This window comes from Rhamphochromis sp. 'chilingali' (genome assembly GCF_963969265.1).
Source record: "Rhamphochromis sp. 'chilingali' genome assembly, chromosome: 19".
Lineage (NCBI taxonomy): Eukaryota > Metazoa > Chordata > Actinopteri > Cichliformes > Cichlidae > Rhamphochromis > Rhamphochromis sp. 'chilingali'.
Genome location: NC_137946.1, coordinates 12,590,928 through 12,613,212, shown reverse-complemented (window position 1 = coordinate 12,613,212; position 22,285 = coordinate 12,590,928). Strand labels below are relative to the sequence as shown.

Here is a 22,285-nt window from a genome sequence, read left to right as displayed (position 1 = left end):
TGTAGACCAACCACTCGAAGATGCACAACAGCTTTTATCATGCAAATTTATTCCTAGTTGGTCGAGTCTTCCCTAGATGTAAGCAAATGAGCTCAACGTACTACCAGCAGCTTCTCTATGAGGTACGCATTTAATGTCTCATTAATAGCTGCAGCTCAGTGAACAGTTGAGGTAACAAAAAAGTTCAAACTTAGGTTGGACGCCGACTACAGAGTCCAAAGCAGCTGCTGAATCTTACCTTGGGTGGAAGTTCTACATCTGGCAGGCGGATCCATGGGCCACGATCCTCTCTGATTTGGTGTGCCTGTGGTGCCTGGGTTTCAGAAGTGGGGTCTGAATTCTGACGCACCAGCTCTCTGGAGTGGATAGGGCGGGGTGTGGGGGTCAGGGAAGGATCCTGGGTAGGGAAGGCGGACATGGTCTTAGTGGGCTGGTCACAGAGTGACTGAGAGCGAGGGACAGGGGCAGCATAAGGCTTCAGAGGAACCAAGTGAGCCATCTGGAACTGCAGGGGACAGGAGCAGCAGCAGCACACCGGGAGGGAAGCGCAGCAGTGGAAAGAAGAGCGAAAAAGGAAGGCAGGCGCAGCGAGGGTGAATGGTCGCATTTGTAGTTCAAGGTGATTTTGAGAGGGAAAAGAAGAAAAAGAAGGCATAAATAAGGTAAGAAAAAATTGAGTTGAAGGCAGCAGAGGAATAAGAAATAGGAAGGTATAAAGCAATTGTATCTGCTCCAATTAAGGGCAGATTATTATTTCAAACTCTCAGAAACACCCACCTTGCCCTGCCCTCCTTGGGGTTCAACAGGCCTTTGCATCGGTGGGGTCTGCGCAGACTGGACCGCTCCTGACTGGCTGATTGAGTCAGAGCGTGACTGGATGGCAGTGTCGGAGACAGTAGTGCAGATTTTGGGTGAGCCCTGTCTGTTGAGCTTACTTCTCTCCTCCACCTGAAATAAGGCGTGCGAGAGGAGAATTTACTCTGTAGTGTTCGCTGCTTTTACTGTCTAATGATTAAAATGCCGGAATGCTGGTACCTCACGGGCCCAAGTCGGTTTGTTGTTGGGCTCCAGGTTTTTGTTGTAGTGGTAAAGCTGAGGTTTCTTGTCTTGCTGCTGTTGTTGCAGAGACACCAGGTAGGCATGTTCCTGTTGCAGCTGTCTCTGCAGCCGCTCAGACTGACGCTGTTCCTCGAGCTGCTTGCGTTTATATTCCTGAGCAGAGAGAAACACTGCACTTAAGACATTGCTTGCCTCAGACTGGACACAAAAGCACAAGTCAAATCTGCAGATTACAGCAGATGCAATGATAATACACCGGACCTGATTTCAACCAGAGACAACACATGTTTAGGGCTTTAACATATCCAAGTGCTCCTATTTCAGTCAATTACCAGCCCACATGAAAATAATATTGATCAGGTCTGTAGCTAAATGCTTTTGTGCCGTATGTTAGACAGTGCAAAAATGAGTCATCTGACTTATTGGTTTTTTATTGAGTTGTAGGCATGGGTCTCTAACCCTTTTGATGGCCAGTGCATTCAGAAGAAAACATGAAATAACAGAGAAGTCAAAGCTTTGGAGGTTAAAATGAGACTTTCTACCATGAGTCACCACAACATAGGCTAAACTTCACAGTTTTCTTTCAACCGAGAGTGAGTAACGGAGTCCTTACAGGCAACTGAGCACTAGATTTACAGGCCAGCTGATGCTGCATTGAGTTAGAGCAGTTTTAACCATAATTTTCTTTCGTCAAGCGAATACATGCACACTACAGGCCAAGAGGCCTTTTAAAAAATTAAGACAGGGATGAATTTACAGCTTTCTTGCAGCAGTTGAAGAAAATAAAGCCTTCTAAAGGTAATGCAAACAACTTCGTTGTTTACACGTCTTATGTAGAGGTTTGCACAGAGAAATGAATTGTATTATAACAATCCTGTTATAAGAAAAAAAATACTGTCTATATGAAATATTTGTTCAGGAGTTTATCACATAACAAGATAAGGAACCAAAACATCAGAATAAAAGAATTAAACATTCGCAAACTGACAACGTTTTCAGAATCAGCTTGTTTTGGATGACGTGGACAGCAGGGGGTTTCTCTGATTATGTATAGTTGGGAGTGTCATATTTCTCTACATTGATTACTCAAACTGTACTGATCTTCATCTAGGAGATGATTATAGGAAAACGGAGAAAGAACAGAGTTTTGTGTTTTTGGCAGTGAAGTTGCAGAGCGCCCTCTGGAGGTCAAATTATGCACATCAACAGTTACAACCACGCTGAACGGTGTTTCTTTCATCTCTTCTTTGCTTTGTTTCATTTTCATGCCACTTTTTGACAAAAACGCACAAGTATGTATTTATGAAAAAATGCCAAAACCTCATCCCACCTGTGAGGCATCATTTGAATGTTTGAAAATAATAAATTTCCTTAAAAGTCCTGATCTTAACCCCGCGGAGGTATTTAGGGCATGTTGAATAAACTTTTTTTAAACATATTGATGAAACAAAAATTGCTTTGTAGGAGGTTTGGTCCCAAGTTCATTTTCTTGACTGGTTAAATCTAAAGCAGCAACAGAAACAATCTGATGGAGGCTGCTGTCGCTAAAAGAGCCTCTGCCATTCGCTGAGTTCACTTCTTCCTTCCTGATCACTCAGCGCTTTCATGAAAACTTGTACAATTGTGACCGTTTGTGCATTATCACTTTAGTCAGAATATGTTCGTCAATAATTGTATCAACGATCAGACCACATTTTGAATCAACTTTGAAATGTCAAATTCAAAAGGATTCAGTGTTGTTCACATCCGTGTAGCTGTCGATGTGAATACCTTCTTACAATGTAATTTGGCTGACTGGAAACATCCTGCAACTGTCACAGATTTCAAGAAGTTGGGGTTATGACCTTGTGACTAATGGTTTTGGTTAATAGACAGTTTTTCACAACTTTTTTTTAAGGCACTACAGAAACATTCCTACTGGGTTAATGTTCCACCTAGACTTAATTTAAAATAGCAAGAGAGGAATGCTGCTCGCTATTTGACGATGTACTCCAATTGTGAGCTGGAGGTAGGCTTACAGTTACTGAACAAACTGGATGTATTAGAAGTAAATACTGTGATCCACAGAAATTTGGCCTACAAGGCCCATACACCTGAATATTTTGTCTCACTGCACTGTAGGGCAATTACGTGCAGCACACACATAAACGCCCCTTTTATGCCAAACCCAGAGGAAGGATAGCGCACTTGTTTTCAGCCTTGTGCTCTGGTTCCCTGTGAAGACCTACATACCCACAGGAGCTCTGTGCAAGACATGAGAAAGCATTTGAAATTCCCTGACGCCTAAAGTAAATAGGATAGGATTATTTTTCCCACTCTACAAAACAGAAACAAAGGCTTCAGTCTTGATGACAGCAACTCCTACGCTCCACAGGTGCACGCAGAAACAAAGATGCCACGAGTGCAGCGATTCTACCCTTCAGTGTGCGCAAGATATCATTATACAATGAAAACTGCCCCCAAAATCTAGGTCACCGCATGTCTTTTAAATAACACGGAATACTGTGGGAGCTACATCCATATTCTGGAAAATGAACCGCTTATTTACATCAAGGTGCTCCACATGTAGAATCTTACAAACTCAAGCTGAGCTTTTATAGTCTGATTGAGAAAGAAAAAAAACAAAAACATCTCATCTCTGACTTTTATTCCATTTAAAAAGCATCTAAACCCAAACACAAGCAGGCTTGCAACACTGCAGTGTTTGGTTTGGAAAAAAGCTGCCCTCCTTTTCAGACAATATATTATAACCAGGAGATGAATGTGCAAGTCTCTGCAGTTTGAAGAGGAAATGATTAAGGAGTAATAAGGACTAGTTACCATTAACAGCGCTTGCTCCTGAAGCAACTGCTGTTGGAGGATTTCTAACTGCCGCTGCTCCTCTTCTAACTTATGCCTGATAAACTCCTGAGGAAAGGTAACAAGGGAGGAATGATAAACATTGAGGTGATGAAGGAGGAATGAGAGCATGATTGGGGGAGGGGAAAGACCATAGAAGCAGAGTTATGTAATATCAATCCAGTAACAGAAACCATGTGTTGCATGGATTAAAATCAACAATTTTAGTCTCAAAACAGTCACCACCCATGTTAAGAAGCTGCAACAGAGACTAATCATATGACCATTAAAACATACTGTCAGAGACCGTGAGAAGTGTCTAGATTTAAAATGAATGGCAGTAAATGTAAATATTTATCACGACATTGTGACTGATCTAAGGGACCAGACTGATATTTTAAAAAGGGGCTATTTGGCACTAAAAGGTGACTGTGCCATGATGCCAGACTCTTGTTCTACTGGGTAGACTGGAAACAGCATAAGAGGCGCAGAGAGCTCACCCACAGAAAACTCATCTCTGAGTAAATACACTAATTTAGACCCTTGCTGCTATGGCAACCTACTCCTGGAATTTCACCACCAGAGCAACCTGCACAGTGTTGCCGCTGGACACGCCTACACTTCGCTCCGATTGGCCGACTGCAATCCCACTCCTCCTGTGGTTGGTTACCTGCTCCCTCTCTGCCAGCCTCCTATCTTCCTCCCGTCTCATATCGTCAAGTCTCCGATGGGGACCCTTTTCTTGCTGCCTCACCATCTCTCCCTGTTTTCTCTGTTGCTGGGAGAGAAGGGTGACAGGAAAAAGAGTAATGAGCACAGAGGATGTGGCTGCACAGAGAAATTAGCCTACTGTTAAGAAAATTCTCCCCTGCAAAGATATGAGGAGGGTGGGGGTGAGAGCTGCAGAAGTACAGGGCAGAGAAAGAAAGCTGTGAGTCATTCTCACAAACACACACCTAATGCATCCTAATCATCTTTTCAGTGTACTGCTTTGATTCAAACTTGAAGTGACAGTTTTTCCACTTGTGACTGGGGGCGCTTTTTATCTGCCTTTTTCTAAACAGAGACTGAAACGCAAAGATTTGTTCTTTGTGGGGAAACGAGAGCCCCCGCGACTTGGCAGTGGCACTAAAACGCACTCGTACACTCAGTCATCGCTGACACTTTATCGGTAAACAAAAGAGGTAAATAAGATAGACAAGGAGGTGAAGATTCATTAGAACGCACCCTCGCTGTAGTTATAACCCTGTACCAATGTTGCACAACGATTACAGCAACAACAGCAGTGTAGGTGCGCTAACATGTGCATCAAATCCTACTGAACTCCCCAGAGATTTCACAGATTTCCCCCCCACCCCATCTCTAATTCACTGGGTTATGCAGGCATGTCTTTCAAAGTATTTAGCAACATGCTCAGCCTTTTCATTAATAATGTCTAACATAACATCCTGTCAAATCCTGACTGTGTGTCAGCTTCAAAGGAAGTTCAGATGCCGTGCAACAAAGACAACATTTTCATACAATTTATTGTCTGTAAGCTTTGAAGGGGTGGATATATCAACACTATGTCAGCTACTGTTAGAAGTACAATGCTGTACTTCTAAAAATATACAGTGAAAGACTGTTCAGGGCCGAAACATTGTGAATGAAGGTACTGAAAGAAAATAAAAAGCATAAGAATATTTCATTTCCAGTGATTCAGATCTGGAAATGTGTGGTCATTAATATTTTTTTGCTCTACTGCAAAAACTCCATTCATTCATCCTCTTCCACTCGTCACACATAAATGGTTTTCTTACATTATTAAATAACACAAGCGGCCCTCAGTGCTGAGGTAAGGTTAGTGTAGAGCACTCGATCTTGGGTCACTATCACTAATGTAATTGAGCAATCATCGATTCTCAAATTGAGAAGAAAAAAGCATAATGACAATACATTTTGTAAACTCCATCACTTCAGAATACTTTGTTCTAGTCTACAAGGTGACCTGAGCTTAGTTCAGTACTTATAACTAGTTATTTAGTCACGTAGGTTGTGAAATCGAGACAGACAGGTGAGTGTACTGATGTGTCTGTCTCACTGGCCAATTTCAACATCTAAAGTATTTAAACATTGTTACTCTTACATGTGCTTTTGTAAGTCATGCCAGTTACACGGCATGCGCAGACAGCGTGAGGAAGTAAATCTAAAATGCCACTGCCGAAAGCAAACAAACATACTGAAATCAAACTCAAAGCAAGAAAAGGACCAACCAGAGACAGTTATGTGGCTAAAAGAGAAGGACAAGTACGGACAGACAATGAACTACATAGCTTCACTGCTTGAATTAAGATGTGCTGTCATATTGCATAATGTTTTTGTATCATGAGCTGGTAGTAAAACGTGCACATTTCTAATGATCGAAGATCAAGAGTGGAGGCAACTCAAAGTAACATGCTCTTGTTCCATCTCGAACAAAACATGTGTTTGCATTTCATAAATATTATCACCATAATTAATCAAAACTAACAACTCAAATCTGATGATAAGCAGCAAAGCGGTTGTGCAAATGTGGAGTAAACACAATATTAATATCTCAGAAAAGAACGAGCACTTGTAAAAAACACGGGCCTCCTTATCAGTCTTTCCTCGTTCTTATTTAAGGTGGAATCCATTTCAAAGTTCAATTCTCAATCACAGGAAATGATTCTTGTCTCAATTCCCACGACAAGCTGCAGTAAATATTTTACATCATGACTATTTTAAAATTACTGCTTTATTCGCTTTAGATTGTTTCGCTTTAGAAGGCCGTCTTCCTAAAAGAGTGGCGTGCACGAATAAATAAGCTACGAAAAGATAAACATTAATCAAGCTGTGCTATGCAGGAATTCCTGTTATTCCGACTAGTTTTAGTCGTAGTAAAACAGTGAACCCAGATCCAGCAGCCCCCAGTGACAGCTGGGCGAAAATGCCCACCTGCTCTTTTGCTGTAAGACTCATGTTTGTGGGATAAGCATGAAGCTTAAGCTACTAATTAACCAGATTAGCATAATGACTGGCAAATGCTCAAAAACACACCTACCAGGGATTCTGAATGTGCTGTAGCATCTCCTTTTTCTAATCTATACAAAACCTAAAGTGTAGAAGTGACACCAAGCAGTTTCTTTGACTTCATTGGGGTATTTCATTTGATCGTGTTTGTATTTTTTTCTTCAAGTTTTGTTATAGGTTATATTTAATTATTCTTAATGATTTGGCAGCTATGACACAATAATTTCCCAACTTCTGGAACAGATAAAGTCTCAGCTTATTTTAGGGGCAGGTCTGAGCTGTAACTAACCCTCTACAGTCACACGGAGGAACAAGAGCAAATGTTTCACTGTGTACAGATCTTTTTGTTTTTTTAGAGAGGTCAGGCTTTCTGTCCATATGCTAAGTTATGCCAACCTTCCTGTTTTGACACCCAGATTAGCACAGAGATGAGATGGGTATCATTCCAATTCCCACCAACGAAACGAATGAGCATACAGTGGGGCAAAAAAGTATTTAGTCAGCCACCGATTGTGCAAGTTCCACCACCTAAAATGATGACAGAGGTCAGTAATTTGCACCAGAGGTACACTTCAACTGTGAGAGACAGAATGTGAAAAAAAAAAAATCCATGAATCCACATGGTAGGATTTGTAAAGAATTTATTCTTAAATCAGGGTGGAAAATAAGTATTTGGTCAATAACAAAAATACAACTCAATACTTTGTAACATAACCTTTGTTGGCAATAACAGAGGTCAAACGTTTACTATAGGTCTTTACCAGGTTTGCACACACAGTAGCTGGTATTTTGGCCCATTCCTCCATGCAGATCTTCTCGAGAGCAGTGATGTTTTGGGGCTGTTGCCGAGCAACACGGACTTTCAACTCCCGCCACAGATTTTCTATGGGGTTGAGGTCTGGAGACTGGCTAGGCCACTCCAGGACTTTCAAATGCTTCTTACGGAGCCACTCCTTTGTTGCTCGGGCGGTGTGTTTTGGATCATTGTCATGTTGGAAGACCCAGCCTCGTTTCATCTTCAAAGTTCTCACTGATGGAAGGAGGTTTTGGCTCAAAATCTCACGATACATGGCCCCATTCATTCTGTCCTCAACACGGATCAGTCGTCCTGTCCCCTTGGCAGAAAAACAGCCCCATAGCATGATGTTTCCACCCCCATGCTTCACAGTAGGTATGGTGTTCTTGGGATGCAACTCAGTATTCTTCGTCCTCCAAACACGACGAGTTGAGTTTATACCAAAAAGTTCTACTTTGGTTTCATCTGACCACATGACATTCTCCCAATCCTCTGCTGTATCATCCATGTGCTCTCTGGCAAACTTCAGACGGGCCTGGACATGCACTGGCTTCAGCAGCGGAACACGTCTGGCACTGCGGGATTTGATTCCCTGCCGTTGTAGTGTGTTACTGATGGCGACCTTTGTTACTTTGGTCCCAGCTCTCTGCAGGTCATTCACCAGGTCCCCCCGTGTGGTTCTGGGATCTTTGCTCACCGTTCTCATGATCATTTTGACCCCACGGGATGAGATCTTGCGTGGAGCCCCAGATCGAGGGAGATTATCAGTGGTCTTGTATGTCTTCCATTTTCTGATGATTGCTCCCACAGTAGATTTTTTCACACCAAGCTGCTTGCCTATTGTAGATTCACTCTTCCCAGTCTGGTGCAGGTCTACAATACTTTTCCTGGTGTCCTTCGACAGCTCTTTGGTCTTGGCCATGGCGGAGTTTGGAGTCTGACTGTTTGAGGCTGTGGACAGGTGTCTTTTATACAGATGATGAGTTCAAACAGGTGCCATTCATACAGGTAACGAGTGGGGGACAGAAAAGCTTCTTACAGAAGACGTTACAGGTCTGTGAGAGCCAGAGATTTTCCTTGTTTGAGGTGACCAAATACTTATTTTCCACCCTGATTTACGAATAAATTCTTTACAAATCCTACCATGTGAATTCATGGATTTTTTTTTCACATTCTGTCTCTCACAGTTGAAGTGTACCTCTGGTGCAAATTACTGACCTCTGTCATCATTTTAAGTGGGGGAACTTGCACAATCGGTGGCTGCCTAAATACTTTTTTGCCCCACTGTATATCTCTTAATGTTAGAGTCTTCCTTTCAAAAGGTTGAATTTTACCTCTTCAAGTCTGCGACGCTGTTCCTTCTGTTCTTCGATGCGTTTCTGTCGGTCATGCAACAGTTGCCTCTTGTGCTCCTCGGGGTCCCGGCGCTGAGCTGCCAGTTGGGCCTGCTGCCTCTTGTGAGCCTCTGAGCGCTCTTTGTTCTCCTGCTGCAGACGCTGGAAGTCCCGCCGCAAGGTGGACTCACCCGGCACATTGAGGATTGAACTGAAGACCAAAAATCAAGATATGAGTGAAAAGAGAAACTCAAACAAGTCAATAAGTGTCCTTTGACAGAAATGCTAAAATTACCTTGACTCTCTGTCATCTCCACGATTGTCCTCCTCTTCATCACTACCACTGTACTCGTACTCTGTTTCTTCTGTAAGGAAAAATAAATTCAAGTCACTCTAATGTGAATTTTTTTGCTGACTGTCTGTGAACACTCTACAAAGCTGGTGCTACACTTGCTTACCCTTCTCTCCTCTTTTTTTGCGTGTACGGTCAATATGGTCTTTGAGTTGAATTCGGACCTGGCGTTCAGTGGGCTGATCCCTGATGAAGGAATGCTTGAGCAGCTGCTCCGTGGATGGCCGGCTGGGATATGTCTTTACAAGGCAGCTCTCTATAAAGTCAATAAATTTCTTGGACCTGGCAGGATGAGGAAGGTTAGAAGATAAGAAAACTTGAGCAGGAGGCAAGCTGATAGTTGGACAAGTACTGCACAGAATACAGATTCAACAACAATGAGACATTGAAGAGGATCTTTTCACATATAGCGGGGTAGGAATAATCTTTATCAGTATTTGAGAAATAAAAGACCTTTTTAGAAATGTTCCTCTGTTAGTCAAATGTGAACTAAGTTGTTAAGTTTTGCGGTTAATGCTAGCACCATTGTGTGACTATTGCCTTTTCAAAAATTACTTTCACTGATGGGGGGGCTAGTCGCTGTGATTAACCAGTTAAAAAAAGAAAAAGAAAAAAAGGACATAAACAAACAATGTGATTAACGATTGTTTGTTTCATTAAAATAGGACCATAAACCACATGATCACTGTTGAATAATGCAATGCAGCACAGTATAGTAACTGTGTAATTACTGGTATGTGCATCAGGTCATTAATGTCCATTGTATTCAACTGATCATGCACCTGGCTCCGTCCCCTACTTTTTTTTTTTCTTTTTTTTTTTAACACTCATGTATTGGTAGAACATTGGCAGCAGCTTTTTTTTTTCCATGACAATTATAAAAACTGTGGAAGAAACATTGCATTTTTAATCCTGCGTGAGCAAAAGTAGATCCACTACTAAGTGGGTCCATTAACGACTAGCAGGAAAAGTAGCGGGTAGGAGAAAACATGACAAATTAGTTTAAATGCTTGCAAGCAATCAAATCTGGCTCATAAGGAGAACAAGTGCGCGACCTTTAATGCTTTGAAATGTGAGGGAGATTCAGCTATTGCAAATGCACCCAATTTATCTTGATGCACAAGATTTTGGAAACTAGACACCGTCCTTCAATTTCTTGTACCATCCACACGTTTCCATTCACATACAGCAGTAACCTGATACGCCAAGTGACTACACTACTACATCAGATGTAAACCGTGCCCTCCTGCACTGACCTACTTCTTTGCCATCACAATAGACTACGCTTATTTGTTGACTGTAGTTCATAAGTTATTGAATTATTATTTCAATTTAATGCAAAGTGATAACAATTACAAAGCCTGCAGTGAGGCAGTATGTTACCAGTTTATTACACAGAGGGAAATATGCTAGAACATTGTTTACTGAATGCACAATCCAACACACGCTAAGAAAAAAAGAGGCTTTTCAAACACTTTGATATAAGGCACTGGTAAGGCTGATAACTCACCACTTCTTCGATTTAAGTTTTGGAGGGGGGTTCCTGGGGATCAGGAAGAGGGCTCTCATTGGGTGCATGTCACACAAGGCTAAAGAAATAAAGGAGATTACTGGGGTTAAATCTTTCCGTCCATGCTGTGAGTCGATTTACAAAACAAAGAGCACATCAGAATGAGGGTAATGTTAGAGTATCATCCACTTCCACATGTGGCAGTTTGTGAATAACACATGCCACCATTATACATGTTTTCTGCATCCTCAAACATGGTTACAGCTGCTGTTATCCAATCGTTCCCAGTGCCTCAGGCTTATTGTTACACTGAATGTAAGAACAAGGACTGTGAGTCATTGTGTTCCCAGCGTAGGTAGGTAGCTAAACCTGACTGGTTAGCTTTAGACTTTCACAGTAAATAGGCTTTTGTAACACAGTCTTTAGGACATATCCAACGTGACTGAGGCAGGAAAGAGGAAATTTTCATTTCAGCATTTTAAAGTATGCACGAACCACAGGAATCACAGTGAGAACATGCTCCATATAACATGCACTAAAGAAATGGCTCACCCACTGACACGATGTTGGCACTTTTCTAAAAATTCCCGGGAGTAGAAATTATTTTGTGCAAACGGTTACCTGCCGCTGTCCCTTTCAGTGTTTTACTACAGACAGTCCAAAAGCTCAACACTCAAACAATTACCTTTAGGAGGTAAAAAAAAAAAAAAAAAGCTAAAGATGAGCAAGGAGTGAGCATACTGTGCAACCAATGCTTTGATTCACCCTGCAAGGATCGTGAGCACATTACTAGAACCGGCACAATAAAGCTATCCCAGTGAAACTGTGACAAATATCATACAGAATCCTCGCCAACCCTGCTGATGATGGATGAATTCCCAGTAAATTTAGGTCATGTGATCAGTACAGAAATAAAAATACCAAGTGCAGATATTTAACTACTACTGTGACTATTTAACCTAATTAAGAATAATGTTTACTTGGAAGAATATTGATTACGGTAATAAAGAGCAAATTCAACATTCAGAACTAATAACTGACTATAATGCCCATCATGTTGTTATAGAATATAACAAAGAGAGCCAAGGCCAGTGTGGGCTTTAGCATAGTTATTATGCTTTTATTACACTTTTAAGCAGGTGTTAACAGATTCATAAAACCTGTCTTGCATTTAGGATTGGCAATATTATATTTAAAAAAAAAACATATATATTAAATTGACACCAATTATACTAATCAATACTCAAAATTACTATTACATACTCATTTGTATTGCTATAAATAGTGCCATCGTTGCCTCCTCCAGTCGACACAAAACTTCACACAGCACTGCTGCAGACAGGCAGGCACACAGCCCCTCCTCTCACTAACAGCTAAAGTAGCTGACGCTCACAGCACCAAACAACATTTCAGGAGGAATATCGAGCGGTCGGGAAAGGTCCCGTTTCAACAACACTGAAGTTTTAAACAGTTATAATTGTTAACCTACTTAATCTCTATTTGATATACAACACACACGCACAGTTATGTTGTTCCTGTATTTTTTTTTTACACTATAGCAGACAACTTAATCAGTGTTATTGATCTTATCATTTGCATTGTTTTAACCTCCATTAAAAGAAATGCTTCTTCTATCTGTATGCATTTTTCTGGGTATCAGTACTGAGTTTGAAATTCTAGTATTTTGACAATATACGCCAACTATACAAACTATACTTTATAATATAAATAAAAATCAACTGACAAATGGTTTCAGCATTACTATCAAAAGCAACCATTTTTAAAAATAGAGGCTAGCTGATCGCTTTATTAGTGGCAACCAAACTTCAGTTATCACCCTGATACAGTCAGTACATGCTGCATAATTTATCACGGTACAACACTATCTTGACAGTTGGTCTGTGTGCCGCGTGTCATTCACAGCAGCAACATCATGATCTGCAGGAGCTTTCTGAACTTTCAGAATGGTCTAAAGGGACAGCAGTGGCTCTACTCTGAAAATAGAAATTTTGTTCATCTCAAAGAAGGAACTACTGCACTCGTGATGTCAACGTTTCACTAAAGGGTTCAAGTTTACACACCAGTTTTCTGTAGACTTCATACTGAATGGTGTCACAAAACCACACCAGCCAGTGAATGACTCGAGTCTTCTACTCTAAAACTCTGCACATATATCAGTTTAAAAACAACCACCCACTTATCAAATGTAGGAGCGCACTAGGCACTACAAGCTACTCGTGTTGAGCTACTGTTCGACACCTTCTTTACCAAACTTTTTAGCTGCTACTCTTCAGTGAGATTTTTTCTTTGCTTCTTTGCATTTAACACCAAATTTCCATGCAGACAAACCTCCCTGCTAAGCAGACCGGAGAGATCTGTACAAGCAGCCTCCACAAGCCAACTGGCAGCTCACCATTTCACTACCTTGATTACAGTGAGTCAGCCGTCCATCTGAAGATACAGACAACAGGGCTGCATATGCAAGACAGGCTCATTCATGACGTCTTGCAGAAAGGGCTTTGAAATTATGAGTTATCTGTTGCTATGTTAATATGCACTATTTAGCAAAAACTGGTTCAAAAAAGTGTGCAAAGGTTACAAAGACACTTACGAGGAGCTCCTTCGGCCATCTCAATAGCTGTGATTCCCAAGGACCAAATATCACTCTGCAAAATACACAGGGGCCCAGGGTCAGCCTTGCACTTTGTTCATACAACATACTGCACATAAACAAAACTGTGGCTGGTGTTACCCTGTAGTCATAGGTGGAGTCAGGATTCTCATCGCAGGCAATGACCTCAGGTGCCATCCAGTACGGTGTGCCAATAAAGGTATTTCTTCGCCCAACTGTCCTGTCCAACTGGGCGCTGACCCCAAAATCGACTGAAAGTGACATAAAGAAACGAGAAATAAGAGACAGAAAAGGGTCCGAGACTGGGTCTGCTTTAGTAATGCACACTATCAAAACTAACATACCCAGTTTGACCTCTGCATTCTCTGTTAGCAGAACGTTCTGGCCCTTGATGTCTCTGTGGATAACTTTATGGGCATGGAGGTGAGACAGACCCTGTTCATATAAAAACAAGACAAAAAAAAAAGATCAGTATGTAACAAGCTCTGCTGCACACACGTTAGTGGCAAAACAGCAAGTGTGTGTGTGTGTGTGTGTGTGTGTGTGTGTGTGTGTGTGTGTGTGTGTGTCTCAGCCTGGCAAAATGTGGCCTTGTAGATACCTGCTCTGACAAGCACTAACACAATAGCAGCGTTGAGCAGTTTAATCGGCTTTCTGCGTTATCCACACATCTTTGGGCTGCTCTTAAAAACATGATAGCATCACAAATGTGCAAAATTACAGTCACACATGAGGCTTAACAGTTGGATTTGAGGTTGTGAAATGGTGTAGTACAACCCTGCGTACTGTATAAAAGCTGTAATTAGTAGCATTCACCTGCCCTGCTACCACAGCTGGCTTTGTTTTCACCTTGACTTTGCCTACGTGTGTGCCTTATCTTGACAAAAAAATCTGGTCAGGGAGGAATGTACTTCTGTGGGAACCAGCGCATAGGTGACTTTCCCAAGTGTTTATTGGTCCATCTGTCTCTGGACAGACTTTGACACTACAAAGTGACAACTGTGCACATGACAAAACTTCACTAGTATGTGGAGGAATGTGGTCTGTCAACCCTTTGGCATTGTGGCTAAACATGGCTTCTTGATTTCTCACCCTTAGGATCTCTCTGCAGATGTAAGCAATCCAGTCCTCCTTTAGAGAGCTGCCCTTAGTGTTTTTCACCAGGTCGGTCACTGACCCCGCCCCACAAAACTCCATCACCAGCTATGAGGAAACAAACACATCTCACTTAGAACAATTAATGAGGCTTGCAACCATTAAACCATCAGCCCAGACACAGTGGCAGACAGACCCAAAGCTGGTCGTCGTGTCCCGGCGGACTCTTCTTGACAAAGGCACCGTAGTATGTGGCTATGTTGCGGTGGTGGCTGTATTTTTTCAGCATGTTTATTTCAGCTTTGATCTCCTCTTCTTCCTCCTCTGTAACATCCATCACCTTGATGGCAGCCAGCTGGCCCGTCTTCACGTGACGTCCCTGAACAAAAAGCAAGTTGAATCATTCTAACACTAATCAGTAATATTTAAAGTGAATCTTGGATTCTATCTCTCTGGAACTCTTTGAATTTGGTCCATTAAGTGTGGCTAATTGCTTCTTCACATCATTTTCCTGTTCTTAATTTACATTTCCTTTTACTAGAGTGCCTTATCTTCCCGTCACTGCCACTTGAAATTTAACAGCCTGATAGCTGAAATTTTCACTGACATGACAGTGGACTAAATCTGCTTTAATCTAAGAAGTTAATGTACAGAACGTTTAAAGAACAGACACTGAAGGAGGCTGTGCAGCAACAATCCAAAATGCTCACTCAATGCACAAGTGATAATTCAGGCACTGAATTTTTTATTCTCCATTAGAATTCGTGCATTACTCATATGTCACAAGGGCATCATGGCTCACCTTGTACACCTGTCCATATGTGCCATTGCCAACGACCTCGACCAGCTCGAAGATTCCTGCTGGATCCTAGTAAAGAGAGCAGCAGTTTAAAATGACTTACAGTAGACAGGCAGAGCAATTAAGATACATCATTTAATCCACATCAGCTTGACATACTAAAGACAAACAAAGCATTTCAACAAAAACAAACCTAATTCACTTTTCTTTTTCAACATTTGGGAAAAGGCAAAATTAAAATGACTGCACTCAAAGCTCACCACATTTATTTTTGTTTTTAAGTGGGTGATACTTGCTTTGTTCTTCTTTGAATCCTCCACATTTACACTTCAATGCTGACCCCAAGTGCAGGTTGTATTTCATGTTGCTGCGCTCATATTTCTTGGGTAAAGACTAACCCTTAAATACTAGCACCCTGCTAAACCTCACCTGTTCTTGAAACAGCTGCAATCAACCAGCGGTTATATTAGCACAAAGGCTAAATTAGCACGAGACTGAAAACAAAACAATGCTGAGGCCCCGCTGAAGACAAAGAAAGATCTGTGTAGTTTTTTTTTATGACTGCAATTTCAGAAGTTGTGTACTATCATTAGATGTAAGCGTAGCTACAGATCTATACCCCTTAAGAACAGTGTCATAAAACCACATAAAGCACATGGGCTTGTGCAGAACAGAGACCACAGACAAAAACAAATAACAGCAATCCCAGTGGCTTCTACTGTGTACACCGGAGACAATATCACAATTACATATTTCCATACAAATGATCTAAACTCAGTGTTCTCTGCCACCCACAAAACTTTACACGGAGGAAGCAGACACTCAGAGACACTAAATATTGATACTAGATTAGATATACAAAGACAGATTCTGACAATACTGACATAAAACTTTTGCCTTTTTTCTTCATCTGTTCATTCTGTGTTTCAGTACCACGAACACATATTTCACTGACACTAATAATGAGTAGGTTGCTTTGACTCAATTATGCAACCCCCTCCCCCCCAAGAGACAAGGGAAATGACAAGCAGTTCCACTTTCATGCAATTTCAATATGGCTTTAAGAAGATGTGTGGGTGGTGAGACTGCTGCTTTGGGTTTAGATTGTACACCATGACCTATCCTGCTTTCATCCATTTCCAATGATGGGGTTTTTACGCCTTCAACAGGGAGGTGAAGATTTTCCTTTAGGACAAGGAATTACGATAAAGAACAGCATGATTGGGAAAACTTGGCAGTATATCGGGGAAGTGACCAAAGATTCAATACACATGGTTATATGATGAGATAAACATGTTAAGTATAGAGGACAGAAAAGTGGGGAAATGGTAACGCAAAACAGGAGGGGAGGCAACAATGTAACGATAGAGTGGGTGGCGAGGCAGAGACGGCATCTTCGCCCACGTAAGCACAGAGTGGGATGAGAGGAAAGATATGATGGAAGGGGAAGGATACAGTGATGTTCAAAGAGTAGCACCACCAGCAAAAAGTCAATTAAAGTGTCAGCAGTGAACGCCAAACAAGCAAGGTGTCAGTAAAACTAGGCTAGAAGGGGGAGGTTGTAACCATGTGGCTGTACCCATGTACAAGGAGGGGAACCTCAGTGACTAACGCACATAATTGAGCCAAATAGTCAAGATGGTAAGCTAGGTTTAACAGTATGCACTGTAAAATATAGTGGTGATGGTTAAAGAGGAAGGAAAACCCATTTCCTGCAATGTCAACACCGCTAAGAGGGGATGTCTTTTAAGAAAAGAAAAAGATGTGGTTACAGACCTGCAGCAATCATCAAAATCAAAACTCATCGCGTGCCTTCAGCGATTAGAATCAGGGAACAATTTTATTGTGTTATTACAATTTAATAACACATCAAATGTGTGTAAAATAAGAATAACAAAAATTACAGGAAATGGCTATAGATTTGTTTTAACCTTTTCAGAAAGTGCAAATCAAGCATTCCAGAGCTTTCATTAATATTACAGCTATTTTCCTCCTTTGCATTTTCACCTAACTGACAATTGAGTATTGCATGGCTTATTTTAATTTAGTCTATTGTTGTATTGTTATTGTTCTAAAGTCTATTCTTCATTTTTGGGAAGCACACTGTAACATTGGGTTCGATAAATCCTATACAAATAAACTTTATTATTGTCATTGTTGTTGGTGGCTAAGGTGATTGACTTTTTGACTGTAGCAATGTAACAAAATACCTCAATTTCATTTGCAATTTCTACATATTGGCTAGTGGCTGCTGCTCAGGAGGCTGAGCAGGTCATCTACTAAGAGGAAGGTTGGTGGTTTGATTCTTGGCTGCTCCAGTCCGCATGCCAAATCGTGCCTTAGCCAAGATGCTAACCCCAAGTTCCGCTCCAATGCATCCTGCAGAGTGTGAGTGTTGGATAGAAAACACTTAAAAAACATAGAATAAAGTGTTTGTATGAATTTGTGTGAATGTTGGCAAGCGGTATAAATTGCTTTGAGTGCTCAGGCAGAGTAGAAAAGCCCTACATAAGAACCAGTCCATTGGCAATGTAAGTGTTTCTGCATAAATAATTTGTTGATGCCTGTTTGCAGTGAACTGTTGTTATGTAATGCTGGGCCTCTTCTGTACTGTGTAGCAAATTTCTGGAAAAATGCTGTGATTGAGCCACTGATTTTTTTTTAAAGCCCATTTAATAATTTCAAACGCTTTTTTTTTTAATCTAAGAGTGAGGTCCCCTTTTGTTTGCGCAGATGTGGATGACGCAGTTCACTGTCCTGCCAACAGTTATCACGTTTTTCAAGGAGTGATGGTAAAACCAGAGATATGCTGTAATGCGAGGCAGGTAACAAGGAGAATGCTAGCCAGTAAAAAACTGACGCAAAAATATTGAATTAAACATACCCTGAAAAACCTTTATTGGGGAGGAAAACACGACTGTTAAAGCTCAAGAATAAATAAACATGCTGTCATAATCTGACGCATACGTCTATGTTTTTGTGATTGTATGCATCTACTTTTGTTTTTTGTTGTGAGTTTTATACAATAAGTGGTACTTAATGTCTGTTCAGTATGTTACATGGCTCTGTTAATGTTGATCAGTGCTATCAACCTGCCATGGATTGCAGAGGAAAATTAGCTTATACAGCTAAATCTGGCATATTTACATTAAATGGCTCTCACGCTCATGTTTACAATAGTGCAATGTCCCTTTTGGATAAATTTAAATATATGAGTGATGGTGAGTTACAGTGACAGTAAACAAAATATCTGTTTACAATAAAATTTTAAACTGTCATTTGAGAAAACTACAAAAACAATTCGACACTTATTTATTCTGGTGGCTTATCATGTAGATTTTGGTGGTGAAACTTCTAAGATGTGAAAAACAATTAGGTAAATTAATATTATTTTCCCTGTTTAAACACACCAGTAACTTAACCTTAGCAAAATAAATGACTAGTCATTGACCTGCTTAATCACTATTATCTAGTGCAGCATTAAGTATAAATTCTCTAAGACGCATCTTTACTGGTTCTGTTTCACTCATTAATCAATAGTAGCAGAGCTGTCATGTAACAATTTGGGGTCAGTGTATTGCCCAAGGAAACGTAGCACGGGATCAAACAACCAACCCTGCATTTAATGGACAACCTGCTCTATCACCTGAGCCACAGCCATCACACGGTCAGTTTTCTTCAGTGGAATACCCAGCCATAGATAGAATCACAAACAAACTACTATTTATTTCCACATCTCAGCTGTGGTGGGCAACAAATCCTGGGTCATTTTTTGCACCTACCCAACTGTTCTTATAAGCAAACTGCTACTTAAATTACTAGATCCACCATTTAAATACACAATAAATTATTACTAAATGAAGTGCAAGATTAAATAATTACTACAATTTTTAGAAACTAGGTCACATCTGCCTGTGTTGTTAGTGAAGGCTTAGGTGAAATTTCCAGGTGAAACCTCAGAAGAAGGTCAGGGAAACAGGACAAACCTGCCCAAACAATCAGTATTTGGGTAAAATATCCTGATCTGTTTAGCCCCAATACCATGTGAGAGCTACACTGAAATACTAGAAATTCTTCATCTTTTTCAGAGGGAATCCTATGAAACTATGAATCTTACTTTGTCAAGAAAATGATGGTATTACTTTAAACATAGTTTGAATTGGAGTTATTGGGTAGCCTTTTGATCACTTTAACTGTAGATGGGGATTCAACAGTCAGTCAAACATTATCAAAATGTTAAAAGGGATGTGACAGATTTCTTGACTCTCGAAGAGTTTCTAATGTTGCAGAAGTTAGGATTTTCAAACTGGGGACTTTAATGGGACACCAGTTAAAATACAAAAGGAACAAACACCAGGTCTAATTTCTTCACGAACAGTCTGATATGTTACATTATATCAACAATATTAGAATGTTATCAGAACGACACAGATGTGCCTTTTTCTTATGGAGTCATAAACCTCCATAAAAAAAAAATACCACCAGAAGACAAAATGTTCTTTAAATAAACCAGCCTTCCCATTACATGATGTAATCACACAGTGGCCCAGTGTTTATAGATACTGGTGCTTATTTTCCTCCCAAACCAACAAATTAACATTGTCAGGGCAGGGTAAGGTGGTCCTTTAAGGGAGAAATCCCAACATATACTTGGAGGATTTGTGTACAGACTGTACTGCTATAACGCAGGCCGATTGATGTTTATCCCACCTTAACTTTTTCGCGTGGGTGTTCAATGGTCGTGCTTGTGTCTGAGGCGAACTGGCATATGACATAATATCTAATGAGTCCGTCTGCCATCATTTTACAATTCACTTATCTGGTAATAACAATACTCACCCTCAGAGCTGCGAGGTCTATGTCATCCAGGCTTCTTGTGGGGGCGTTTTCAGACATAGCTGGCGAAACTTATCACGCTGGCTAATAAGTTAGCCACTAATTTGACAAGAAGTGCTTAAGGGGGATTTAAGCGGCCGATCACGCGAGGTTATAACGGCCTAAACCCAGGGGAAATACAGCAAAGTGGCGGTCCAACACGCAGGAGCTGTAGCACTTAGATTAGCAAATGCATCGCAGAGAGCGGACAGACGCACCCAGCTGGCTAGCTCACGTCAACTCTGACCGAAAGCTGTAAATGTTATTCGCACTTGTTTTACATTAATGCCGCCTGCGGCAGCTAATCAAATCGCATGCAACTTAAAAAGTAGGATTTTTTTTAGACAGGCTGTCAACGTTGCTGTTAGCCGCCCATTTGATATCGATCTAACAACTGGCAGGTTTCAAATGCAGAGCACCTCCGCTGTTGATGAACACCATGCTGCGTTCATTTTGACAAGACGCCGCTTCTCCCCTGCTCTCCAACATCCCAGCTAATCTCACATATGATACACCGATGCGTGTCACCGAGGGGGGAGAAGAAGAAGAAAAACAACTACCAGACAGGTGTTGTGTGCTACTGAAACATTCCTACTTACACTGATAAAGTATGCTTTTTTTTTTTTTTATTATTATTTACGGTTTAGCAGCGCAGTGATTGTTTTACTAAGAACGCAACGTCTGATGTGATGGCGTCCCCGGGTCCGTCCGCACCGCACCAGAACCGACCGTCAGGCTCTCACTGCTGGCCTTAAACCTCCCGGGATTTTGTCACAGATTAGGAGCGTGGGGAGGAAAAAATGGAAAAAAGGGCCTCGTTTCAAATGCGATTCCCTGCGGCTGCAGTTGTCAAACTTGTTAACGCGAGTTAAATTCGCCCCCCGGGTTTCGTCCAGAGCGCACAAATAATCCGAATAGCGAGTCAGGTGTGTGCGGTTAATCTAACGTTTAACTGGCCGGCTGGCTAACGCAGCTAGGCTAGCGAGCTAAATTGTCTTTTCCAGAATAAACTTTCCCTTTCCTTCTTCATCCATTTTCTGTGTTGACAGTCGCGCCTAGCACTGCCAACCTTCCGGGGGAAAACACGGGCAGACGAGCAGGCACTGTGTTATCGGCAGCCACCGTAATACTTGTAAGCCTGAGCACTCGACGCTTCAAAGTTGAGCGCTGCCGTCGATCTCCGGCGTCCAGATTTTATGAACTTGCAGTCATAGTCCGCCACTGCTAGAATCGGTGCAGTTTCTAACTGCGGTATAGCCGCCAAACTTGTTATTTCGCCATGTTTTGCTTCCCAAGTCCACTCCTCCCTCCCACTCGCAGCCTAGATGTAGTCTTGTTGGGTTTGTACTGACGATTGGCTGCACGCAACACTCCTGAAGTGTTTTCTCTTCTCGACTGGCTACGGTGCTTCATCAGGGACAAATTACCCGAAATTACAGTGGACTTCAGCCTACGCAGCTGCCTCGGTCTTGTTTGAGCTGCACAGCTAAGATCATCCCTAGGCATACCTGTCCTGCTCTGGCCTTCTGGGTCACTGGATACACGTTTAAGGCTAAAATACTGCTGAATAAACAATGCAGATTTTGGTAATAAGTGCCACATCTAACAAATATTCTCCTCGTCTTGGTTTTATGTGTGCGTCATCCAGCAGATTGGAGATTGTTATAGTCAGTTTTCCATTAGAGCAAGCTCACCTTTATAGTGCTTGTCAATACTGCATGAATCAGTTCCAAAGCTTTTCCAGATAAGCACCTGACTGTTATTAAAAGAAGAAGAAAAAAAACAGACTGTATGGCAATAACCTGAACAATGCATTAGTCATTTAGTGAACATTAAGCTTTCATGCCACGAATACCAGTTTCCTGTGTAAAGCACATGCTCTCTCTTAGAGTAACTATTTGCTTAAAGGATATCCAGCTAACAAAGGATATTGCTTCCATGGTGACAAAAGTAGTTTAGATATAA

General features: G+C 41.3%; 2 protein-coding genes across 3 annotated transcripts in view; one reads left to right on the top strand and one right to left on the bottom strand.

The window, feature by feature from the left end:
• Positions 1 to 21,697, bottom strand: part of mink1 (misshapen-like kinase 1) — a 31,209-nt gene extending 9,512 nt beyond the window's left edge. The window contains exons 1-16 of one of the 2 annotated variants that reach the window (XM_080866802.1): positions 20,285 to 21,696; positions 15,449 to 15,514; positions 14,843 to 15,025; positions 14,644 to 14,754; positions 13,896 to 13,986; positions 13,672 to 13,802; positions 13,531 to 13,585; positions 10,920 to 10,998; positions 9,516 to 9,691; positions 9,353 to 9,422; positions 9,058 to 9,268; positions 4,568 to 4,675; positions 3,880 to 3,966; positions 1,036 to 1,212; positions 778 to 948; positions 239 to 505 (exon numbers count right to left, since the gene is read on the bottom strand). In XM_080866802.1, the coding sequence (XP_080722928.1) occupies positions 239 to 505; positions 778 to 948; positions 1,036 to 1,212; positions 3,880 to 3,966; positions 4,568 to 4,675; positions 9,058 to 9,268; positions 9,353 to 9,422; positions 9,516 to 9,691; positions 10,920 to 10,998; positions 13,531 to 13,585; positions 13,672 to 13,802; positions 13,896 to 13,986; positions 14,644 to 14,754; positions 14,843 to 15,025; positions 15,449 to 15,514; positions 20,285 to 20,341 (2,040 nt within the window). In that variant the 5' untranslated portion in view covers positions 20,342 to 21,696. Of the gene's footprint in view, positions 1 to 238; positions 506 to 777; positions 949 to 1,035; positions 1,213 to 3,879; positions 3,967 to 4,567; positions 4,676 to 9,057; positions 9,269 to 9,352; positions 9,423 to 9,515; positions 9,692 to 10,919; positions 10,999 to 13,530; positions 13,586 to 13,671; positions 13,803 to 13,895; positions 13,987 to 14,643; positions 14,755 to 14,842; positions 15,026 to 15,448; positions 15,515 to 20,284 lie in introns of both variants that reach the window. The other variant, XM_080866803.1, reaches the window with a different exon arrangement.
• LOC308386962 (lysophosphatidic acid receptor 6) overlaps positions 8,962 to 22,285 on the top strand; it is a 222,117-nt gene continuing 208,793 nt past the window's right edge. Inside the window, exon 1 of the mRNA XM_080866805.1 lies at positions 8,962 to 9,009. The gene's annotated coding sequence lies outside the window, so the exon portion shown is untranslated. The remainder of the gene's footprint in view (positions 9,010 to 22,285) is intronic.